This window comes from Numenius arquata, chromosome W, assembly GCF_964106895.1.
Source record: "Numenius arquata chromosome W, bNumArq3.hap1.1, whole genome shotgun sequence".
Lineage (NCBI taxonomy): Eukaryota > Metazoa > Chordata > Aves > Charadriiformes > Scolopacidae > Numenius > Numenius arquata.
Window position 1 is genome coordinate 11,052,624 of NC_133615.1, and position 24,884 is coordinate 11,077,507.

A 24,884-nucleotide genomic window follows, 5' to 3' on the forward strand; every position below is an offset into this window, starting at 1 on the left:
ACTATATCTGTCTTGTTCTTATCCTTAAAATTCTAAAATGTGCTTGCAGCTAACTAATCTTTAGTATTAATGTAGATATGCAGAATCAGATATGTTAAGAGAAGATGATAATTTATTATCCTGTCAGGTTAAGGAGAGTTGAGAACATTAGAACTCAAAGTTGTTTTTCCGTTATATAAGGTATTTTATTTTAAAATTTAGACAAATTTAATTTTCCTTTGCCTCAAGAAAGACTTACTTTTAGAAGTCTGAAGATGATAATCTCAACATAAAACCAGCTGCATTTGTATGAGTTTTACTAGTGACCCTTCTGAAATGTTTAATTATTTTGGTTCCTAGAAGACCTCACAAGAAGGGGTAAACCTTGGTGGATGAGTGATGCATCTGCTTTTCCAACTTCACTTCCAGTCAATGACACATTAAATAGCCGTAGTCGACAGAAGAGATCAGTAAGCCTTGAACGGTTTGTGGAAACGCTGGTAGTAGCAGACAAAATGATGGTGGGATACCATGGTCGCAAAGACATCGAGCACTATGTTTTGAGTGTAATGAATATTGTAAGTTTCATCCCTCTGTGTTCATATCAATATGCATGTTCTGAAATGATAAAGCAACTGTAAAGTATTTCTTTATTGGCATGAATAATGCCTTAATTCCTGCAAGCTGATACACATTTTAATTGTTGAAATATGGCAAATATTAGCATTGTGGGAAAAATGCAGTACTGTTTCTGTCAAGAAATATACTGTGATCACACTTAAATTGTCTTTTGATTTTTACATTCATATCATTGCATTTAGAATATACAGTTTTATTCTAAGTTGATTGTCTAAATGCTCCTTATGCTGGATGGATTATGAAACAAGGTATAAACGGTTTTGACAGAAAAGGATGACTAAAGAAGTTTAATTTTTACTGAATGGTCATTTGTTGGTCCAAAAATAACTCTTACTCATGTGCTAATAATGATTAACACTATGAAATTACATTGAGCAGGAAAATGGGTTAATTTTTAACCATTTAGGAAATAAGTAGTGTTTCTTGACTGACTTTGTGTCTTTTCTTATTTTCTGGAGGTCAGGTTGCCAAACTTTATCGTGATTCCAGTCTAGGAAACGTTGTGAATATTATAGTGACACGTTTAATTGTCCTCACTGAAGATCAGGTAAGAGCTGTTGCACTTAAGTTTTATATCTCTAAAATACAAGTTACACTATTGTGTAATATAGGTTTAATTCAAACGTTGCTTGAAATGGCTGCATCTGAGTACAAAACCTACCTTGTAACCTTTCACTTCTTTAATCAAGATGAAACAGTTCAAATGAATATTCCTTATATATCATCTCAAAGATATCTGTTCTTCAGATGGATATTAATAGACCTTTGTGGATGTCAGTTTTATTTTTAGATCTAAATTTTGATATTCTGATTTTTTTTTTTTGTACTGACATAATTGTTATTAAAGTTGGAGCAGAAAGAATGCCTGTTCAGCTGAACTTGGCAAGAAGAGTTTATTCCTAGAAACCACAGCTTCTAATTATAGTCCCATTTTAGTCTTCAAAAGGCTTAACTGACCTTAGTAATTTGTTTGGAACACTTCTGGTATGCATGTTCTATTTCAGCCAAACTTAGAGATAAACCACCATGCAGACAAGTCCCTCGATAGCTTCTGTAAGTGGCAGAAATCCATTCTCTCCCACCAAAGTGATGGAAACACCGTTCCAGAAAATGGGATTGCCCACCATGATAATGCGGTTCTTATTACTAGGTATGGTCATTAAAAGTACTGTGTTTTATTTCTGTAGCTTTCTTGTTCTTTCTCTCTCTCTCTCTCTCTCTCTCTCTGTGTGTGTGTGTGTTTATGCTAGTTTTAAAGTAATATAATTGGTAGGTGATCTTAGGAGGAGGAAAAATAATAGATGACTTGTCTTAAATATATCAAGCTATTAAACTATAGATTAAGGTTTTGGAAAAGTAAGATCTACAAATCACTTCTGCTTTTATTTTTCACTTCATAATTGCCAATGCAAAGTATTCCAGTAGAACAGATGGATCCTGTTGAATTCAATCTTGCAATTCTGGTAAACCTATTGCTGTTTGTCCTCTGCAGTTATGGGTAGGCAACTGTATTTTATTAGGAGATCGCTTTCCCTGTTGTTTAAGGACAGTATTTATTCTTTTCTATTTTGTTTAAATGGCAGCAGGTGCAGCAACACTAATTTGGATTAGGATCTTTGTATTATAACTTCTGCTTTCCAGGGCAAATTCTGTACTGCTCTGTATGTGACCTATTTGCGGAATCGTGGTTTGCTGCAGAAATCTTGAAAATAGTGATTATAATAATTGATCTTTCCTGGAATTTTGCATAAAAGGTGTAATAGTAATGACCACCCATGTATTTTTTTCATTCGTATTTCAAATATAATTGTTTTGGATAGTCATTAATACTATATAATAACAATTTGAACGATCAAATGCTAAAGTAATTGAGAGAGCAGTTATAGTCTAGGAAGTTTTCTAAAATAGTCTCTAATATTCAAAAACAAAAATTGAATGAAATTCAGAATAGTTACATTTTAAGATCTTGTTGGTGGTTTTTTTTGGTCATCTTCCAACAAAGGCCTTTGTTTATGCTCAATTTTTGCCTACAAGTAGTTCCTTCACTAGGGCTGCTCACATGTGAAATTAAATCTTTACAGCTGTGCTGCACATCAAGCTTTTACTGGCATAAATTGGGCAGTGAGTGAAAAAGTATATCCATAGGTGGAATGGGTGTGTCAGTCAAAGCTCCCCAGTATGTATGTATAACCTGCATTGGCAACACTACATTTTTACTGTTATGGCTGAATAACTGGATGTTTTGTCAGTGTTATTCTGGCTCTGTTCCACCTGAAACCAGGACAACTGTTGTGCTTAAATACGTTTTATTACTGAACATTCTTTACTGGCTTCCCTGTTCTGGTAGGATGTTCCCAGCATAGTTATGAACAGTTCTGTGTTCCAGATGAAGGCTTAAATCTGCTAACTTGCAGGCCTTTAACTGCGAAAGGAGCAAGTTTCCAGAGAACATGAATAATACCAGTTGAAAGTTAAAATTTTTAGCAAGTAGTAGTAAATATTAAGGACTTTATTCTTTGTTATGGAGCCTTAGTAATTATATAAGTATGCTGCAGTAATTATATAAGTATGCATGACGAGTGCTATCTTTTAAAAAGGACGTAAGAGTTGTAAGCTTGGAAGTTATTTTTATTTCTAAGAAGTTTACACTTTTAAGTATATACCTATATTTTAATGAAGTGCCTCAGTGTAGTATCAGCAAGCTGGTAATATCTGCCTTCAAAGCATTGCTGAACTTTTCAGTTATATATGCTTTCACAATAGAATATTTGTATTCATTTATTTACTAGAATAATGGAAATTTCTAAAAATAATCACAAATGCTTCACTGATCAATCAGGCTTTTACTGAAATTGCTAGCTATCCTGGCTCTTACTAATAAGATGTATCAGCATATGTGAAAATTTTTGTTTTTTCTTGTTTTTGGGTGTGGGGTGTTGGAATGAGTAAAGATAAATGTATATTAATATAAGCGTGTAAAGACATTAATTCTAAATTACTTACTGAAATGGTAACATGCTTGTTTTTATTCTGTTTCGGATATCTTGCACGATGAACCAGGGTTAATGTTTTATATGTAAAAGAGAAGGGTGTAGCTACTGTGCTTTAAACTCCTAAAGTGTTGGAGAGCTCGTTAGTAACCTCTTCTACCTGAAGATATTTGAGTCTATACTACCAAACTTGAGGTCATTTTTTAGTTCCTGTAATAGTGTTTTGAAAGCAGCTTCCTGAATCTCTCCCGCTGATGCTGCTTTGATTTTTATGGGATAATTACATTTTCATATGATTTGACACTGGAACCATTTTTGGTCGTTGTGTATATTACTATTTTATGGAAAGTAAGAAAGCTTTAGTTCACCATTTTGAATAGTTCTGCATTGATCAAAACCAGACTTTTCAGTAATTGATTTATTTGAAAGTATTACCTAGTCCTAGCTGAGTTGTGTGTGTTTTTTTTTTTTTTCTTAGAAACAGATGCCTTTCCTCCATGATACTTTCAAAGATAGCATGCTCTTATCTGGAAGAAAAACCAGTATTATGGGTGCTGATTCCCTAGGGGTGTCTGCTTGACCAACGTAGACAGACTTTTGTACTGTAAACTAGCTGTGTGCTAAAACCAGGTAGCCTCACTGGCATGGAAGTGTGTCCAGGCTAATCTACTAAGTCCCATGGAGATGATGTTACCGTGCCTGCTAAGCCACTGGTCTTTGGAGAAGAGTCTACCGATGTTCAGTGTGCCTGGTGTATGAGCTTCTATGTTATGGTCCTGCAGGCACCCTGCAGTCTGCAGAGCACCAATTTTACTAGGTAGGTAGGGGACTGCAGAAAACTTCTTAGCTGATGATAATAAATAAGGCAGATAAGAGACTAGTCCAAATAAGAGCCTGATTCCCAACCTGTAGAGCAAAATCACGGTGGTAGAAGTATGGTATTGCTTGCACAAATACAGTAACAAAAATAATGTGTGTTTTCAACTTGCTGTGGTGAGTATTAGGACTGGTTTAACTTCTTTAATGCTGTAGGTGTAAAAATGGTAATTAGCAGGAACATTTCCTGATTGTATTGTTAGCAGAAGCATCTTCCTTCAAGTTTCACTGGGGAGCCTCTGAGCATCCCTGAAATTGGTAAGAATTAGATACCTTCTTGTGAAATGAACCCAAGGGTGGGTAATAGGCCTCATACAGGGTGCTTATTAGAGTCTTGGGATATTGGGTGACGTTGTATAACACGAATAGCAATTGCCCAGAACACTAATAATACTTTTGTGAGTGTTATTGTGCCTTTGCTGCCTTTTATTCATTTACTTCAGAACTTTTGTTCATATTTTGAGTCTTAAATCAGGTTAAGTGCTTAATGTTATTTCAAGATATGACTGTGATTGGATTAAGGTTCTAAAACAATGAGAGGGGGGGTTTTTTGGGGGGGTTTTTTGGGGGGGTTTTTTGGGGGGGTTTTTTGGGGGGGTTTTTTGGGGGGGTTTTTTGGGGGGGTTTTTTGGGGGGGTTTTTTGGGGGGGTTTTTTGGGGGGGTTTTTTGGGGGGGTTTTTTGGTTTTTTTTGTAGAGAGTACTCTCTGAAATTTTACCTAGATCTGTTCTGTTGGAGACTATATTTAAGACTTGGACTTTAATATTTCATCTTCTATTTGTCTAAATTGGGCTCTTGGGGGTGAGTGACAGTATTTTATTTATGAAGTTGATTAATAAAGTAGTGCTGTTCCAACAGTGTCTTGTTTTTTTTCCATGAAGTGACTGGCTTTAGATAAACCTAGTGGATCCTTGAAATTCTTTCATTTTAAGAGAAAAAGCAGGGGGGAGGGGGATAAAACCTTGTATGATTCTCTTATTTTAAGTCTTTTGACAGACAAAAAGTGGTCTTTGTATTTGGTTCTTGTACTCCTGCATCACTAATGTGATAATCTCACTTTTAGCACAATTAATGTCAGGTTCTCTATTTTTTTTTTTTTTTTTTTTAGGACTAAGTTTTGAGAGTCTCTGTATATATTCTCCCTTGTGCATCTTACCACTTACTTGAAGTATCTATTTGCCTTTTTGAAGTGAGTTCTTGCTTTGCTGGGTTCTTTGCTGGGTTTGTGGATTTTTCAGGGGTTTGTGTGTGCTGTGTGGTATTGTGGTTTTGGTAGCCTGCTGATCTTTTTGTTTCTTCAGAAGCTCTCTAAGAAAGATAGTCTACATAGTTTACCTTAAAAACACAAATTTTGAGGTCCTAATGTATGTTATGATAGCTACTTATTTTTGAAGAACACTGAACCCAGATTCCTTTCCGTTTCAATCAGTTCTCTTGATCTTAAAGATCATAAAGTAGGAAATTTGTTAAAACGTATGTTGTTTTGGGTTCCTGGCACTTTCAGATCATGAAATTCCTGAGCAATGCCTTGGTTAACTTGCAAGCATATACACTTTGAGCAAAACATTCCTTGTCCTGTGCACCTGTACAGAACAGTAAGGGCCAGAGGGTTGCATTCTAGGTTATGCTTTGTAGCGAGGGTGGAGAGGATGACAAAACTGAAAAATGTCTTTTTTTTCCTCTTTTTTCTTCTTTTACACTCTAACAGTTCTCTAATATTACATTTTTTAAGATGCGTATGTGGATCTCCAAAGGGCCAGAACTTGGTCTTTGAGATACAAGTGTTTTAAACGGAGAAACATTTGAAACTTTACTCAATTAAAGAGACAGTACTTACCAAAAGTCATTGCATGAAAATTCATTGCCTGTTGGTAGCATCATATAAAAAGAGTTTGGGGTGTGTGTGTGTTCATTTTGTTTTGTTTTTTAAAGAAGAAAACCAAATTCCCTATGTTTGACAAAAGTGTCAAGATTTCTTTGGTGTAGCTACAGTGCTTTGTATAGGACCATAACTGATTCCAAACCATGCAAAAAAAACTTCCTGGAAGTTTTTTTTCATACAACTTTAGTTTTAAAGCTATAAACCTGCATTTTTTTTTTTTTTTCCCTTCTGGTATACTTATGTAGATAGAGCTTCTGAAATTAATTACTTAAATACCTTGAAATACAGGAATGGTTTACTTGGATTGGAGTCCATTTGACTTAGCTTTATGAGTGGTTTGCTGCTTTAGCAACAATCTATTCAGCAGCCCTAGTGAACTGATGTACTCTGTTAGAGGAATCTTGATTTGCTTGAATAAAGAATCGGGGCCATAAGATGTTTTTATTGATGAAGCCAAATATACCTTGATTTGTAGATTAGACCAGTGTCAATAAAAATGTTTGGTACCACAGATGGTATAATTTTTCCATTTATCTGGGTTTTAAATGAGCTTGTACATGTGAATTTTTGTGAGACAGTAAATGAGTGCTCTCAATACAGACTCTTGCATTTTTGCCAGCTACCACTGTACTTGTAATTCAGTAAGTGTATTGCTAAGCAGTGTTGTATGGCTGCTGTTAGTGTTAACCCTCATATGTATGCAAACAGTATTAATATGCAACATGTGTCTAGCAACACTGATGCCCATATGGGAGGCATTAGCATTATTATACAACTGGTGGATTTTTCAAATCTTTAAAGGAGAGAAATTTTACAGAACTGGCTTATGTTTATTGTATATGTATAAAATTAACTTCATGATGCTTCAGTTAGTCATTCCCTCATTTGTGTGCCCTCATGTGCAAGTTATACTCTTATTTATCTGAGATGCATCCCCAGTGCAGGCCAGTGCTGCCAGTTTTTTGAAGTGGGTAGAAGATATATGTATGTGGCAGCAATCTTAAACTCTTGTAAATCTTATGGTTTATAATCTAAAGAACTGCAATGTTTCTGATACTGCTGTAGATTCTTGAGAGTGGCAAAAGGTTTCTTGTTTCATTTTGCCTACCTGTGTAGAGCTGACCACAGTTGTGCCTTTTTTTTTTTTTTTTAAATAATGTTAAGGGGTTTTAGGCTGCCGGGGATGATTTGGAAGTTGCATTGTCCCAATAGCAGTCCTAAAAGGAAATGTATTTTATGGGCAGAATTGCCCTTTTGCATGTCAGTTGCTTATCGGTTAGTAATATATTTTTATTCTGAAAAAAACAAGTAACGCTTCCCTATCGGGTTCTGTACTAGTGAAGACATCTGGTAGTGGTGTAGGGCCAGCCAGGACTGTACATTCCTTTCCTCCTGCAGGTCCAAGATTGTTATACTTCTTTTCTGAGGCACTTTTCTACTTTTTTCTGCACTCCTTAACTTGTTGCAAAGATTTCTTTTTTATACAAGGCGCACTCACGTTGCTCTGTCAGGACAATTTCCTAGCCTTGTCCAATAAATCTGAACACTTAAACTGTTTCTGTTCCCATGAAGCCCTGTCTCTGATACTCATCCTGCAGTTTCTTCCTCCATTAATGAGAGAGGCTCTGATTTAATGAATTCTGATGTCAGCTGTATCTGCTGTTTTCTTTCTTGATTCTTCAATCCATTAAGTGGTTTTCACCCTTGTTTGTTATGCAGCCTTTCAAATCGTTCTAGTGGAGTTCCTTACAGTGAATTCAAACCCCTGAGAGGAGGTTGTTTTTCCTTAGTTAATTTTTGTGCAAAAAGTCATAAGGTAGTCCACTGACTCAGTGTTCTGGAGATCAGGTGTGTAAGGTTACTCCTCAGAGAGTTGAAAAGATGAAATGGATCTGTTGCTCTCAATTTCTGCCTCTGCAGATACTTAAAATGTGAGGAGACCACTTAGTAAATTTCTAAATGCTAAACTGCTCATGCCTCTGTTCTCAGGGAATTGAAGGAGAATAAGTGGAAAATGTATCTGCATATTTAAAATGATATATTTGAGGAAAAACCACCCCAAAAAACCAAACTAACTTGAAATGTGCTAGGACTCTGCTACAGCAGATGGAAGAAAGTAAGGTATTTGATCTTGCTTGCATGGTGCTTTGCCTAATAGGAATATTTGTACCGGGGTTTCTGTACATGACTTGTTCCTTATGCTCCTTTTTAGATACCTGCTATTGACAGAGTCAGTATATTGACCTAGATATAAAGCCAGTACCACAGTTCTATTCTTGTGTCAAAACCACTATGTAGGTCTTCACTATCCTAAGGAATGTTCTTTGGAATGACTACCCTAAGAAAGGCAAAAATATAAGCTTTGACTGAGAGATACAGCATAACAACTATGAGCCATTACAGCAATACAGGATCTCTGTGTAGATGCCTTGTTTTGGATGCATACAGGTCTAGAACCATATTTCAAGACTGCGAGCCCTGAATGTTCAGTGGGGGGGGGGAAAAAAAAACCAACATATACAAAGATCTCAGTGGAGAGTTTTCCCTCATTGATACTCTGTATGTCTTTGTGAGCTGAAAGGCTGTGGAATGATGGTAGAAAAGTAAATCAGATAATACAATGTTCTGGTTTGAGGTAAAACAACCTTTTTTTTCCCTAGTAATTTTACTTTTCAGTTAAGCCTCTTCTAACTCTCTGAAATTGACAGCATATTGGGCATAAAACTGTTTGTTCACAGAGTGATAAGACCTGTGTTTATAGTTGATGCCAAGTAATAGTATGTAGAGAGGCTCTTGCTTATCCTTATTGCTGTAACAACCAAGGTCAGCTCACTTTATTTGCCCCTTTAGAGGGTCGGAAGCAGAAAAGCGTAGAGGGGTCACACCTGTGGGGAGGAGCGGACAGGAGAGGTGACCCAAACCTGACCAACTGGGGTATTCCATCCCATCTGCCCCATGCTCAGTATAAAGCTGAGGGATCAAAGGGTCAGCCCTCTTTATTCAACAGCTGGTGTCCAAGGAGGACTCTGTCTGTTCATCTGCTTTTGATCCCGATCTGTGCATTCCTGACTCCAGAGCTGGAATCCAGTTCCCATCTGTCGCTGAGTCCAGTCTGGGACTTCCCCTGTGCCTGCCGGTGATACGATCATCATCCTGGGAGCTTGATATGGTTTTTTATATATTGTATCTATTTCATTATTTCCAGGACCTGTCCTGTCAGCTCTTCCCTGGAGGTGGGATCACTCTGTTTTTCTGTTTCCGACTCCCCAATGGGGCAAATAACAGCTGACCTTGGTTGTACAGCAATATGTATAAGCAAGAGCCTCTCTGCACACCATTCCTTGGCATGAAGTACAAACATTGGTCTTATCACTCTGAGAATGAACTATTTTCTCCATAATGGTTCATGAATGCATTTCATAAAGAGGTCTCACAATCTGACTATAATCTGGAACATGCATTCTCCAGAAACCCACAACACCTAAAAAGGCTTGGGTTTCCTTTTTGTTAGTAGGTGGGGACATAGCTGTTATGTTGTTTATCACATCCATTGGGATCTGGTGATGCACATCTTGCCACCTAATTCCCAAAAACTGGATGTCCCCTGCAGGTCTCTTGAGTTTACCTTTTTTTACAGGAGAAAAAAATGCTTTCAGAAGAATACAGCAGAAGAAGTTTTCAAGAAAGGTATTACCCCACACGGTGATGTCATCAATGTATTGCAGGTGTTCTGGAGCTCCACCCTTCTCCAGTGCAGTCTGGATCAGTCCATGGCAAATAGTAGGGCTGTGTTTCCACCCCTGGGGCAGTCAATTCCAGGTGTACTGGACACCCCTTCAGGTGAAAGCAAACTGTGGCCTGCACTCTGCTGCTAAAGGAATAGAGAAAAAGGCATTAGCAATGTCAATTGTTGCAATTCAAGCGTGTCTGGCACAGCAGCACTCAGTGGTGGTGTGACTTCATTCAGGCCATGATAGTCCACTGTTAGCCATCATTCTCCATCAGACTTTTGCACTGGCTATATAGGGCTATTAAAGGGCAAGCAAGTCTTGGTGACCACTCCTTGGGTCTCTAGCCAATGAATCAGGTTCTGGATGGGAATCAGGGAGTCTCCGTTGGTGTGATACTGTCATGGATGCACCCTGGCAGTAGCAATTGGCACCTGCTGTTCTTTAACCCTCAGCAGTTCACACCACAGGAGGGTCATCTGAAAGACTGGGTGAGGTAGACAGCTGTGTAATGTCCTCAGTCTCTACAGCTGCTATAACAAAAGCCCACTGGTATCCTTTCAGGTCCTTGAAATACCCTTTCTTGAGGTAGTCTATGCCAAGGATGCACGGAGCATCTGGGCCAGTCACAATGGGGTGCTTCTCCCATTTATTCCCATTCAGGCTCACTTTGGCTTCCAATACAGTCAGTTCTTGAGACTCGCCTGTCACTCCAGAAATAGTAACAGATTCTTCCTCTTTATAATTTGATGGCAATAGGATACACTGTGCACCAGTGTCCACCAGGGCTTTATACTTTTGTGGCTCTAATGTGCCAGGCCATCGAATCCACACAGTCCAATAAACTCGGTTATCCCTCTCCTCCTCCTGGCTGGAGGCAGGGTCCCTCTAATGTTGAGGACAGCATCTACAATTAGCTGATGAGTTCCTACCTGGACTGGAGGGTAGGACCCACCACATAGGATCCACCACAGCCATTCACACCCTTGAGGCGGTTGGCCTTCTAGATCTCATCTTGGCGGTCAGCTAAGGAATATTTGCCACTGCTCTGGTTGACCTGGCTTATTCCCCAGTTGGCTAAGTTGCCGTGAGCGTCGTCACCCTGGAGCCCATGCCCCAAAGCCTTCAGTTTAAACCCCACTTCACCAAGTTGGCCAGCGTGCTGCCAAAGATTCCCTTGCCCCTTCTAGACAGGTAGGTCCCATACCTCTCTAACAGCCATAATCATCAAAGAATGCCCCATTGTCATAAAAGCCAAAACCCTCATGATGGCACCAGCCACATAGCCAGAGGTTCATATGCATTATCCACCCATTTCTGGCTGCTCCCTTTCCTCTGACTGGTAAAATGGAGGAAAAGATAACTTGGGCACCAATACTTTTCGCTTGTGCCCCCGGGGCTTTGTAGTCTTCCTCGATTCTGCCCAGGTTCCGGCTTGCAGCGTCGTTCATGCCCATGTGAAAGAGTAACACTGGATAGTAGTCTGTGTTCTTGACAAGTTGTGGCACCCTCTCAGCAACATCTCAAACCTTAGCTCCCAGGAGGCAGCATACTTCACGTGACTCCCTGTCAGGACTGCAGATGGGCGCCTCAGTGCCCTTTAACAGGGAGTCACCCACTGCTGGCACTCATCGTTGGTTTTTTCCATGTCTACCATGTGCTGCTGGTGCAGGTCCTCCTGGCAGACCTTGCTCCTGGGTGTCTATAGCTGTTGAAGCTTCATATCTGTCTTTTGTTTTGATGCCAGAGGGTGGGGGCTGAAGCATAGTCCTGCTCTTGTGGGTCACCAGGGTCCAAGGTGCCTCATTCTCAGTGGTATTAGCTACAGGAACACTGTTCTGAAACCACCTATCTACCTCTGTCTCAGCTCCTTTGATACTACGCAACCTTTTAATTGTTTCTTGCAATGCAGCTGCCTGATGCAACAGATCACCAACCTGTGCACACCGTGTGCAAGTACTTTCTACCAGGAAAAGGAGAAGAGTCTGAGCACTCACTGCAACCTACCACCTGTACTGAAGTATCACTCCTTACCAGTTCCATCTGCATGGATGCATCACATGCCCAAGGGGCTTTCTCTGTAGGAGCACTGGTTTAAATTCTGAGGCGAGTGCCCACCATTTCGGCAGAGACCTTGAGCACTTCCCTGGGCTTGTAGGTACAAGCAGGGTGCAGCACCCTTCCTGCACGAATGGCCATGCAGACTGTTGTGTCATTCCCTGACTGCTGTGCCATGCCCTGGTTGCTAGAGCTCCCTAGGGCTATTTAAATCTCCTGCAGTTGCTTCTTGCAGTGGCAATGCCCCCATGTCAGCCTTGCTCTCTAGAGCTGCTGGCTCTTGGTGGGCCTCTCTGCTCTTCCTTGAGTTTCCCTGGCTGCGGGAACTCTGCCCTTTATAAGTTCTTCCAAGGAAAAGCGGGAATTTGATTAAAATATTTACATCTCAAAATGATTTTTATTTATTGAATAAAACCACACTTCACATTAATAGAAACACCAAATTAACTAAAACTGAAAGAACTGAATTAACTAGAACTGAAAGACTATTTTGCACAACAGAAATTAAAGTTAATACGTTGAGGGTGGAAAAAAATCAAATACCAGTATCTTCTGCATGTTATCTAACCCCTTTCTAAGCATCCTTATTTTATTAAACTTCTATATTGAGTCTTATTTCTGTATAATTTGGGTGGAAGTTAAAGTGTTTTGATTCACTAAGTCTGATCTATATTAAGTAATAAGATAATTTTGTGATTTAGAATTAGATTTTTTTCAGCCACAGAAAGTAGAACTTTTCTATCGGACATTAGCTTTTCTTGTTTGCAGATCTTATGGTACTTCATTAATTGCCAAAACTTACTGCGCTGGAAAAAGTAAGGCATATTTGATTCTCTTTCAACTTGAAGAACTTCTTGGATTTCTTACAGTTAGTGTTTTAGGCAGTTGTGTTGGCATTGCAGAAGAGAATGCCTTTTACAGGACATCACGCACTTTTAATATTTACAGTCAACTAATTGGGGGATGTGGTCCAAGAGGTTTCATTTGGAGTTGTTAGTAAGATGTACAACTGTTCCAACTCAGTGGGATTGGTTGGGGAGTCTCTTTTCCTGTTTTCTATATAGATTAAATTTTTAGACTATGATAACTATGACTGTAATGGAGCTTCCATTTTGGGTATATGTTTTACTTTCCTCTACAATGAATATTCTGAACAGTTGTATTAACAACTCTTCAATAAGTATTAAAGAATGAATATTCTGAAGAATATTCAAATGGGCAGTAGTTTTCTACTTTGCATACAGACTAAAAAAGACTTTAAAAGACTGCTACAATTGTAGGCACTTTTTAGCCATATGAACTAATTCAGAACTAAATACATGCTAGGAAGAAAAGGAAAACTAGCATGTTTCAGCATTATCTTGTTCAACAAAAAGAGTGCAAATTTGCACAAAATCTTCTATTAAAGAATAAAATATTTTTCTCTTACAGTATGAGAGCTATGAACTACATGTAAGCCACACAGCAATTTCTGTGTGGACATAGATGGTGATTTTGTCATTATTTTCATCCCTACTAGCAGTGTAATATTAACGAATTGATATGACGTTGTGGTAAATTTCTGAAGAAAATACAATCTTCATGTTTTTATAGCAACAGAAGGTCAGCACTTTTTATTTTTTACTGTATCCTTCATACCATGTCATAAGAGAAAGCTCTTCCCTCCTTCTCTACATTTCTAGCCAAAGTTATAAAAGTATTGGTTATAGCTTCATAATTGCACACAAATGGCAACTCACCCTAAAAAGACATTATAAAGACAAGAAAAAAAAGAATAAAAAAGTATGGTGTTGAAAAATCCATTTATTTTAATTTGATATCACAGACATTGATAGCATGTATTGAAACTACCTGATATTGCATTGTTCTCCTAAAGGGAGAGATTGCTATTTTACTTTCTATTTCCATGTCAATGTGGATTTTAACCTTAACTGTTGATTTCCTGCATTTGGAGATTGTTATTGTTTGGAGCATCCCATATCTTTTATTCTGAGGTAATGAAGAATTTAAAATTTTGAGTTTAGTGAAACAGATTACTTCCCTGAAAATTTGGGAAACAAACTAATTGAATAATGGTAGCTTTATAGCAAGCATACCTGCCATGAAATTAAACATAATTTTACCATTCTTTAAGCATAACATTTTCCCTGTTTACTTCCTAAATGTCATTCTTCTCTGAGTTATGGCTGATGTTATGATATAGATATGGCTGAGTTATGATATAAACACCCAATCAAATATAATTTTGATGTATTAGCAAAATTTAGTATTAAATAACATATGGAGCTCTTAAAAACACAGAAAATTCTAATTTACTGAAAAAATGCAGCTTATTCAGAAGCCTGAACTTTCTTATGGGGAAATGGCAGACTTCTATGGGAATATTAGAAAAAGTAGAGCACAAATTTTTCCTCCTGGTTTACGCTACCTTAGCTATCCAGCTTTCATTCCACAAGAGTAACATCAAGTAAGGTTTGTGTGCTACACAAAGCTGGAGTATGAATGCAACAGGTCTTTACACTGTAGATCCAAAGTGGAAAGTATTGCCTCTAATCAGGAAGCAAACTTCTGAGCCTAGCTTTCCTTTGGAAATTCACAATGCCATGAAGGTTTCTATAACCTTCCTCTTCACCCCCATTTATTCTTACACTTTTGTTAAGATCTGTGAAATGTTATTACATTCCTATTTATTAGAATGCTTTAATGTTAGACAAATGATTTTAGTACTGTTAATTCTATCCTTCAAATAATATTTTACAGACAGAAACCTTTTCCATAGTTTAAATATAAACTTATCACAGAAAGCAGAATTGTTTCTCTAGTCTGTTTATGACATTTCATTTTTAACGCACAAAACATTATTAAAGTCCCAATGAAGATTTTTTTTTAATAAAAGTTGCCTGCTTTTATACCTGCAGTATTACAAAGTCAGACCTAAACCAATGTTTCTTTAACAAAAAGGAAGAGAAAATATATATATATATAGAGAGAGTCTTATGTGGCTTGTCCAGTCAATTTACTCCCTTAAGTAAAAAAAAAAAAAGTTACTTAAATTGTCCCTAAAATTTTAAGTCATCATTCTCAGACGATCCTAGGCATCTAGCAGGACCCTAGGCATCTAGCAAGAACATGTTTTAACTTGTTCTGGCCGGTGTTGAGTTGCTCATACAATGTAGCAACACATGACTGCGTCAGCCCTGCTATAGTTGAAGATGGAAGACATCATCATCACAGATAAAACAATGACACCATCAACTGGAGATCTGTTCATGGGAGAGCTGATGGGAAGTGGTGTTCTACTCCAGCACTGAAGACCAACTTTCTCAAATGGGCAGTAGTTTTCTACTTTGCATACAGACTAAAAAAGACTTTAAAAGACTGCTACAATTGCAGGCACTTTTTAGCCATATGAACTAATTCAGAACTAAATACATGCTAGGAAATATTATTTTTCTTCATCTTGCAACCAATTTACTTCATTAGACTACAATCTATTCCCTTACTATTTCTTACACCTTCATTTCACCAAGATTTGACTGCTAAACTCTGAATTTCAATTCATTACATCTTCTATAAATCAAGACAATTCTGACTTTTCAGAAGTTACTTTAGCCACTAGCCTTTTCTCCCTGTTCCCTCCATACGGCCCTCTATAGATGTCTGTCACTGGTAAATTCTTTCCTTACTCAGAGTTTTATGGGCAGTTCTCTCTTCTAAGTCTAGTCCTTGTTCTGACGTTTCAACTCCCACCCCTCCTTTATCTTACTTGTTCTTTTTCACTTTGTTATTTAGTTTCCAGATCTCAGCTCACTCAATAAGACTGCAACAACGAATGGCACAATGCCTTTCCTTTAGGGATGTACCCCTTTCAATGGAACCTGGAATTCCCTATCAATTCAACTAACCGTCCTGTACATTGTGGTTTTCATGGGTAACAAACAGGAGGAGCTGGAAGCTACTGTGCTGCTAGAAAGCTAGGACCTAGTTGCCATTACTGAAACCTGGTGGGATGAATCCCATGACTGGAGTGCAGCTATCAATGGCTACAGGCTGTTCAGAAGGGACAGGCAAGGAAGGGAGGGGTGGAGGCCCCTCTATGTGAAGAAATGGATAGATTGTGAAGAGCTGTCTCTGAAGAATAGCCACAAGCAGGTTGAAAGCTTATGGGTAAGAATTAGAGACTGAGGCAACAAAGGGAACCTTGTGGTTGGTGTCTACTTCAGGCCACCTTATCAAGGGGAGCTTATTGACAAAGCCTAGTAAGAAGGCTCCAGCTACAGGAGGCATTGCGCTCACAGGCTCTTGTCCTGCTGGGGGAATTCAACCACCCTGACATCTGCTGGAAAAGTACCATGGTGAGCTGTAGGCAATCCAGGAGACTCCTGGAGTGCATTAAGGATTACTTCTTAAGCCAGGTCATAGACAGCCCCACCAGAGGGGATGCGATACTGGATCTGATGGTCATCAATGCAAGCGAGGTCATCGGTGACATCAAGATTGGAGGTGGCCTGAGCTACAGTGATCATGCACTGGTGGAGTTCACAGTCCTAAGGGACCCTGAATTTTAGGAAAGCAAACTTCCAGCTCTTCAGGAAGTTAGTCAATAGGACCCCCTGGGAATCTGCCCTCAGGGACAAGGGAACAGAACAGAGCTGGAAGATCTTTAGGGATTCTTTCCACAGAGCACAAGAGCTCTTGATCCCCAGGTGTAAGAAATCAGGAAAGGAAGGCAAGAGACCAGCATGGCTGAGTCAAGACCTGCTGGTCAAACTAAAGGATAAGAAGGAAATGCACAGGCAGTGGAAGTAGGGACAGGTATCCTGGGAAGAGTATAGGGGTGCTGCCCGGGTGTGTAGGGATGGGGTCAGAAAGGCCAAGGTGGGGCTGGAGCTGAACTTGGCAAGGGACACAAAGAATAATAATAAGGGCATGTACAGGTATGTCAGCCAGAAAAGGAAGGTCAAAGAAAGCATAACCTCTCAATGAACAAGACTGGCAAATTGGTGACAACAGATGAGGAGAAGGCTGAAGTACTTAACATCTTTTTTGCCTTAGGTCTTCACTGGCAACCACTCTTCCCACATCTCTTGAGTGGATAGACATCAAGGCAGGGACTGGGGGAGCAAAGTCCCTCCCACTGTAAAAGAAGATCAGGTTCGTGACCACCTGTAGAACCTGAACATACAGAAGTCTATGGGACCTGAAGAGATGCATCACAGAGTCTTGAGGGAATTGGCTGATGTAGTTGCCAAGCCACTCTCCATGATATTTGAGAAGTCATGGCAGTCACCTTTGTGCCTGGGAAGATCATGGAGCAGATCCTCCTAGAAGCTATGCTAAGGCACATGGAGGACAGGGAGGTGATTCGAGACAGCCAGCATGGCTTCACCAAGGGCAAGTCCTGCCTGACCAATCTAGTGGCCTTCTATGAAGTGACTCCATCAGTGGACAAGGGAAGAGCTACGGATGTTGTCTCTCTGGACTTCTGTAAGGCCTTTGACACAGTCCCCCCAACGTCCTTCTCTCTAAATTGGAGAGGTATGGATTTGATGGGTGGACTGTTTGGTGGATGAGGAATTGGCTGGATGGTTGCCTCCAGAGTGTAGTGGTCAACAGCTCAACGTCCAGATGGAGATTGGTGATGAGTAATGTCCCTCAGGGGTCTGTATTGTGACCAGTACTGGTCAATGTCTTCATCAATGACATAGTGGCATTGAGTGCACCCTCAGCAAATTTGCAGATAACACCAAGCTGAGTGGTGCAGTGGACACACCTGAGGTTTGGGATGCCATCCAGAGGGACCTGGACAGGCTCAAGAAGTGGGCCCATGTCAATCTCGTGAGTTGGGGTTATTCATTATATATGAAGTTAGAGAAGAGAAGGCTTCAGGGAGACCTTATTGTGGCCTTTCGATACTTTAACGGGGCTTATAAGAAAGATAGGGACAGACTTTTTAGCAGGGCCTGTTGCGATAGGACAATGGGTAAGGTATTCTGTGATTATTGAGTAAACATGTTGGAGATTTTTAGATTATACCTACTTAGATCCTATGGGATTCAGGGTGCAAGAGACCTCTGGAGGTCTTTAATCCAATGTCCTGCTCCAAGCAGGATGAGCTATGAGATCATACCAGGTTTCACAAGGTTTTATCCAGTCAAGTCTTTGCACAACCTGTTTGGGCAATCTGCTTTACTGCTCGACTGCCCTCATGGGGAAAAAGGTTTTCTTTGTAGCCAGTCATGCTAATATTCAGAATGTGTAAAAATAGAAAATATAAGGGCTAGTTGTTTTAATACAAAGGAGTAATTTGTCCGTTCAAAAAAACAATGGAGTTATTTTTTCATAACATTTTTAGAGGAAACCAAACTAGTCTCAGAAATTCAACTGAAGGTGTGTGTGTTGGGGTTTTTTTTTGTTGTTTGTTTTTTTTTTTAAGTGGGCTTAATAAAAGTACTGAAGAGGAATTTATTTTCACGGTAGGTTAGCTTTGAAAGACTAGTTCAAAAATAGTTTACAAAATTAGGAATTGAGGAATGTATGGAAGGTAAAAAGAACTATGGAAGCAGTGAGGAATTTCTTTTGACAATCAGGTAGTTTTAATGTGGAATTAATAGCTTAGTTTGAAGAATTCATACACATAGAAAGGATTCTGACAAGTGTATCCCTTTGCAAGACACGTCACTGTTACTGCAGCCCATTTTTTTTCCCAGCTAGTATTGAGTCTTCTGGGATTCTTTGTTGGCAAAAGTACTAAAATAAGTTGCACCTGTTCTGCTCTTATATTCTTTAAGGTATGGGGAACTAAGTATGTATGTGTGCAGACAGTCTGTTCTCATGGTATTTGGCCATTCATTCACAGCAGTTGGTTGCAGCCATCATTAAAAAAAAAATATGTAAAAAATAAGCTAGACAGAAAGTGATACTGTAGCCATACAGATATGTTTTTTTGTCTTGAACAGAGCAAATATTTCTTCTTGCTGTGTATTGGTTATTGTTTCATTTTCTTCTCAAAGATTTACATGGATTTTTGGATTGGAAACAGGAGTTCTAATTTTTGATATAGACAAACTTCAGAGATCATACTGGTGCAGGTATTACATTTGCCAGCACATTTAAAAAAAACCCAAAACAACAACAACCCCTCCCCCCAAAACAAACAACAAAACAAATTAAGTTCCTTTTGGTCTTAACATGACAGGACCCTTGGACAGATTCACTGTCACAGACTTAGACAAGATCTTAGGCATGTTATTCCTTTTGTAGACTTATTCTCTGTTCACATCTTTTAAGCTTATCTTTGTTACAGCAGTCATTGATTCTGCCTCTCACAGAATGATATGGGGTTGGAAGGGACCTCTGGAGATCATCTAGTCCAACCCCCTGCCAGAGCAGGGTCACCCAGAGCAGGTTGCACAGGAATGTGTCCAGGCGGGTTTGGAATGTCTCCAGAGACGGAGACTCCACCACTTCTCTGGGCAGCCTCTTCCAGTGCTCTACCACCCTCAAAGTAAAGAAGTTCCTCCTCATGTTTAGGTGGAACTTCTTACATTCAAGTTTGTGCCCATTTCCTCTTGTCCTGTCACTGGGCACCACTGAAAAAAGACTGGCCCCATCCTCTTGACACCCTCCCTTTAAGTATTTATAAGCATTGATCAGATCCCCCCCTCAGCCTTCTCTTCTCCAGGCTAAAAAGACCCAAGTCCCTCAGCCTCTCCTCAGAAGAGAGATGTTCTAGTCCCCTCATCATCTTTGTAGCCCTCTGCTGTACCCTCTCCAGCAGTTGCCTGTCCTTCTTGAACTGGGGAGCCCAGAACTGGACACAGTACTCCAGATGGGGCCTCACCAGGGCAGAGTAGAGGGGGAGGATGACCTCCCTTGACCTGCTGGGTCTTGGCCACAAGGGCACATTGCTGGCTCATGGTCATCCTGTTGTCCACCAGGACTCTCAGGCCTTTTTCCTCAGAGGTGCTCTCCAGCAGGTCAGCCCCCAACCTGTACTGGTGCATGGGGTTAATCCTCCCCAGGTGCAGCACCCTACACTTGCCTTTGTTGAAGTACATCAGGTTCCTCTCTGCCCAACTCTCCAGCCTGTCCAGGTCTCGCTGTATGGCGGCACAGCCTTCTGGTGTGTCAGCCACCCTTCCCAGTTTTGTATCATTAGTGAACTTGCTGAGGGTACACTCCATCCCCTCATCCAGGTCATTGAATATATTGAAGAGGACTGGACCCAATACTGACCCCTGGGGGACTCCACTTGTTACAGACCTCCAACTAGATTCTGTGCCCCTAATCACAATCCTCTGAGCTCTGTCTTTCAGCCAGTTTTCAATCCACCTCACTGTTCATTCTTCTAATCCTTCCTAAGCTTACCTATGAGGATGCTGTGGGAGACTGTGTCAAAAGCCTTGATGAAGTCAAGGTAGACAACATCCACTGCCCTCCCGTCATCTATCCAACCAGTCATGCCATCCTAGAAGGCTATCAGGTTAGTCAGACATGATTTCCCCTTGGTGAATCTGTGATGACCACTTCCGATAGCTTTCTTTTCCTCTGTATGCTTTGAGATGATGCCCAGAACGAGTCGTTCCATCATCTTTCCAGGGATGGAGGTGAGGCTGACTGGCCTGTAGTTTCCCGGGTCCTCCTTCTTGCCCTTTTTGAAGACTGGGATGACATTGGCTTTCCTCCAGCCCTCAGGTACCTCGCCTGTTCTCCAGGACCTTTCGAAGATGATGGAGAGTGGCTCAGCAATGACTTCTGCCAGGTCCCTCAGCACTTGCGGGTGCATCCCATCAGGACCCATGGACTTGTGGGTATCCAGTTCACTTAACTGCTCCTTAACTTGGTCTTCCTCCACCAAGGGAAGGTCTTCCTTTGTCCAGACTTTCTCTGATTCCTCCAAATTCTGTTCCTCCTGAGGGCTGGCCTGAGCAGTAAAGACTGAAGCAAAGAAGGCATTTAGTAACTCCGCCTTCTCTGCATCCTCTGTCACCAGGGCACCCGTCTCATTCAACAGTGGGCCCACATTTTCTCTAATTTTCCTTTTGCCTCCAATATAGTTGAAAAAACCCTTCTTGTTGACTTTGACATCCCTTGCCAGGTTTAATTCCAAGGAGGCCTTGGCTTTCCTCGTTTCATCCCTGCATACTCTAAGGGCATTCCTGTCATCTTCCCAAGCGGTCAGTCCCTTCTTCCACTCAGTGTAAACTTCCTTCTTCCACTTGAGTTTTTTCAGAAGCTCCCTGCTCAACCACGCAGGTCTCCTGCTTCCCTTGCCTGTTTTCTTGCTCTTAGGGATGCACCGATCCTGAGCTTGGAGAAAGCAATGTTTGAATATCGACCAGCTCTCAGGAGACCCCCTACCTTCCAGATCCTTATCCCATGGGGTTTCTCCAAGCAGTTTCTTGAAAAGGTCAAAGTTAGCTCTCCTGAAATCCAGGGTTTGAATCCTACTTATTGGTTTGCGCATACTACCCACGATCCTGAACTCTGTCTTTCCATGGTCGCTGCAACCAAGGCTGCCCCCAACCTTAATGTCTTCCACCAGTCCTCCTTTCTTTGTCAGCACTAGGTCCAGTAGTGCTTCTCTCCTTGTTGGCTCCTCCACCAGCTGAGTTAAGAACTGAGAATACACTGGAGGAACCTCCTGGACTGTACATGCTTGGCTGTGTAGCCTTCCCAGCAGATATCAGGGTGGTTGAAGTCCCCCATGAGAACCAAAGCCTGCGACTGTGAGGCTACTTTGAGCTGATTGTAAAAGGCTTCATCAACTTCCCCATCCTGATCAGGTGGCCTGTAATAAACACCCACCACAGTGTCCCTCATATTGGCCTGCCCCTTAATCCTCACCCACAAGCTCTCAACTCTCTCTTCATCTGACCCCAGGGAGGGCTTTGGGGACATCTCCTCACTCTTTATCCATTCCTTAACATAGAGGGCGACACCTCCACCCCTCCTTCCTCGCCTGTCCCTTCTGAACAGCTTGTAGCCCTCAATAGCCACACTCCAGTCATAGGATTCATCCCACCAGGTTTCAGTGATGGCCACTATATCATAGCTTTCCAGGAGTACAGGAGCTTCCATCTCCTCCTGTTTGTTGCCCATGCTGTGTGCATTTGTGTAGAGACACTTCAGCTGGGCTGCTGGCTGTGCTGCCTTCTTAAGGGAACACCCCTTGAGGTGTCTCACAGGGGTTTCTCTGTTCTCTGTTTCATTCTGTCATTGTGCATTCTTCTCAGTTCGCAGGCAGTCTACAAAATGAGTTAGCTTCAAAATTTGTTAGCTGTTGAACACAGCATCCTGTTTAATAGAGTTTATGCATGTCATCTGGAGTACTGATAAAGATGTCCAGCACTTGATTGTCTTTGTATTGTCCTTTAAGCACTGACAATTAGATTAGTTCCTGTTATTTCTTGAAGAGGAGAAATCTTTTATTTTAACACATGCTTATAGAAACAAGCACTGAACTTGTAACATAGATTGTTTTGAGTTTACTTTTAAAGCAAGAATTCCTTTTGATACTAGTCAGGGTTAAAATAATTTGAATGGAGTGATGATTGTCTTTCCTTTTTACCTTATAAAATCTATTTGCTGACTTCTTTATTCCATTGACTGAAGAAGTTTTTAAATACCATGTTAAGCTACTGAAGGTTAGCTCTCTATGTAAATCCAACTTTCTTATTATCCAAATACTTTATGATTGTTTAATTGGGCCCAAGCACAGGGCATATTGTTCTCATGTTCAGGAAAAATAAGTTGTAACACTACGTGATTAATATTTTCAGTCCTTTTTCCAGGACTTTTTGTAAAAATATCAACCAGAAGTAACAGGAAAAAAGAATTACTGCTTTTCTTTTCTCTTTTAATTCTTTGTCTTGGTTTCAGCTGGGAAAGAGATAATTTTCTTTCTAGTGATTGCTGTGAAAGGAATGTCATTGCATATTGTTTTAGTTGTTGCTAAGTGATGTTTATATTTTTCAAGGACTCTTTTCAGCTTCCCATAGAAGCTGAGAAGGAGCATAGACAGGACAACGGAATGACCAATGGAATATTCCGTACCATAGGTATCATGCTCAGTATATAAATGGGGATTGGCTCAAGGGTAGCAATCCATGATCACTGCTTGAGAAGGTACCAATACACCAGGTGGTGAGAGTGACTTGTGACATTATTATTATTGTTATTTTCCTTTTCTGTTATTGTTCTATTAAACTGTCTTTATCTCAACCCACAAGGTTTTTTCTTTCCCTTTTCTCCCTCTTCTCCCTGCCCCTCTGAGGGGAAGGGGGAGAACTGCACAAGGGCTGCGTGGTCCTAGCTGCTGGCTGGGGTTAAAACATGACATTCTTTCTACATTAGCACTAGCACAAAGCTCCTACAAAAATCCAAAATAATATTATGATTTTACTGAAGAGATTTGGGCTATATCTAAAACATGATGTTAATCCAGCAAATTATTAGCAATTATTGGGAAAAGAATAAAGAACCTTATGCCATTGAGTAAACTAGGCATGATATGCCTACATTTTGAATAGTTGGTGTCATTCTGACCCTCTTATCTGAAAAGGTTTTAGGAGAATTGGAAAATATTTGGAAAAGAGAAGCAAGCAGGATCAAAAAAATACAGGACTGTCTTCACAAGGAACGACTAAGTTGAGGACCCTCTTACTTGGAGGAGTCAAGTTTTGGAAAAGTAAAATTTGGAAGAGTATTATAGCAGTCTACAAAGTTACAGATGGTATGGAGGACATGAATAAGGAACAGTTCATTGTCTCTTTCAGTACAAGAACTAAGGGCTGCCCAATAAACTTAGCAGAAGAGAGGCTCAAAACAAGGAGAAAGGAGGCAGCAACTTATGCAAGAGTTCGTTGATATTGGAAATCCTTGGCAGGTCACTTCATAAAGCTTGACATTTACATAGGTTGAAAGGTTGGCTGGGCAAGTTCACAGAAGAAAAATCCATTGAGAGTTAATAAATACCCAGAAGCACATCAGTCTCAAAGAAAATCTGAGCTCAAAATAGTTGAAGTTGAGAGTATTGGGGTAATTGCCACTTTATGCTTGCACTAGTGTTATTCTTTCTCGGGCATTCTCAAGGTGTTGTGAAGTCAGGGTACTGGGATAGCAGAACCTTTGGTCTGGTCCATATTGCACTTCTTATGTTCCTTTTGTACCAGGTGTGGTCTGTCATACTAATGAACTGCTCTTCTTTACAAATTACCTTTAGTACCAAGCCTTTTGTCTGCCCTTACTCATGCTGTATATGGGATAAAACGTGTTTCATCTTCTCAGACTTGTAAAATAACCATTACAATATACAGAAATTTAGAAAAGAAAGACTATATCCCCAACAAAACTTATAAATTTGTTTGCAATCTGTTATTGCTATAATTTATTTCACTTATTTCTGTGCAACAGAACTAAAACTTGGTTAGTAATCATAGCTGCTAGCTGTGTTTCCCTCATGCCAGGGGTCTAGACTAGTGGCTTCCTATAAATGGTTTATCATAATATATTTTCTGCTGTGTGGTAGGATGCCCCCAACCACACCTATGTAATAAGTTTTGCTAGTCTTTCTTTTTCCCTCTCTTGCATTAGAACATTCCAAAACGCATTGCCCTACAAGCTGCTCGAGCTACTCTGAGTGAATGTCCTTTGAACAAAGGCTTTATGTATTAGTTGCCAGACTTTTCCCAAATGCACTTGATACAAAAATTATTAGCAGTGTACTTG

General features: G+C 40.2%; 1 protein-coding gene across 1 annotated transcript in view; it reads left to right on the forward strand.

Annotated features, from left to right (window-relative positions):
* LOC141476605 (A disintegrin and metalloproteinase with thrombospondin motifs 6-like) overlaps positions 1–24,884 on the forward strand; it is a 148,994-nt gene that overhangs the window by 16,225 nt on the left and 107,885 nt on the right. Inside the window, exons 4-6 of the mRNA XM_074165363.1 lie at positions 343–557; positions 1,082–1,165; positions 1,623–1,768. Coding sequence (XP_074021464.1) covers positions 343–557; positions 1,082–1,165; positions 1,623–1,768 — 445 coding nt within the window. The remainder of the gene's footprint in view (positions 1–342; positions 558–1,081; positions 1,166–1,622; positions 1,769–24,884) is intronic.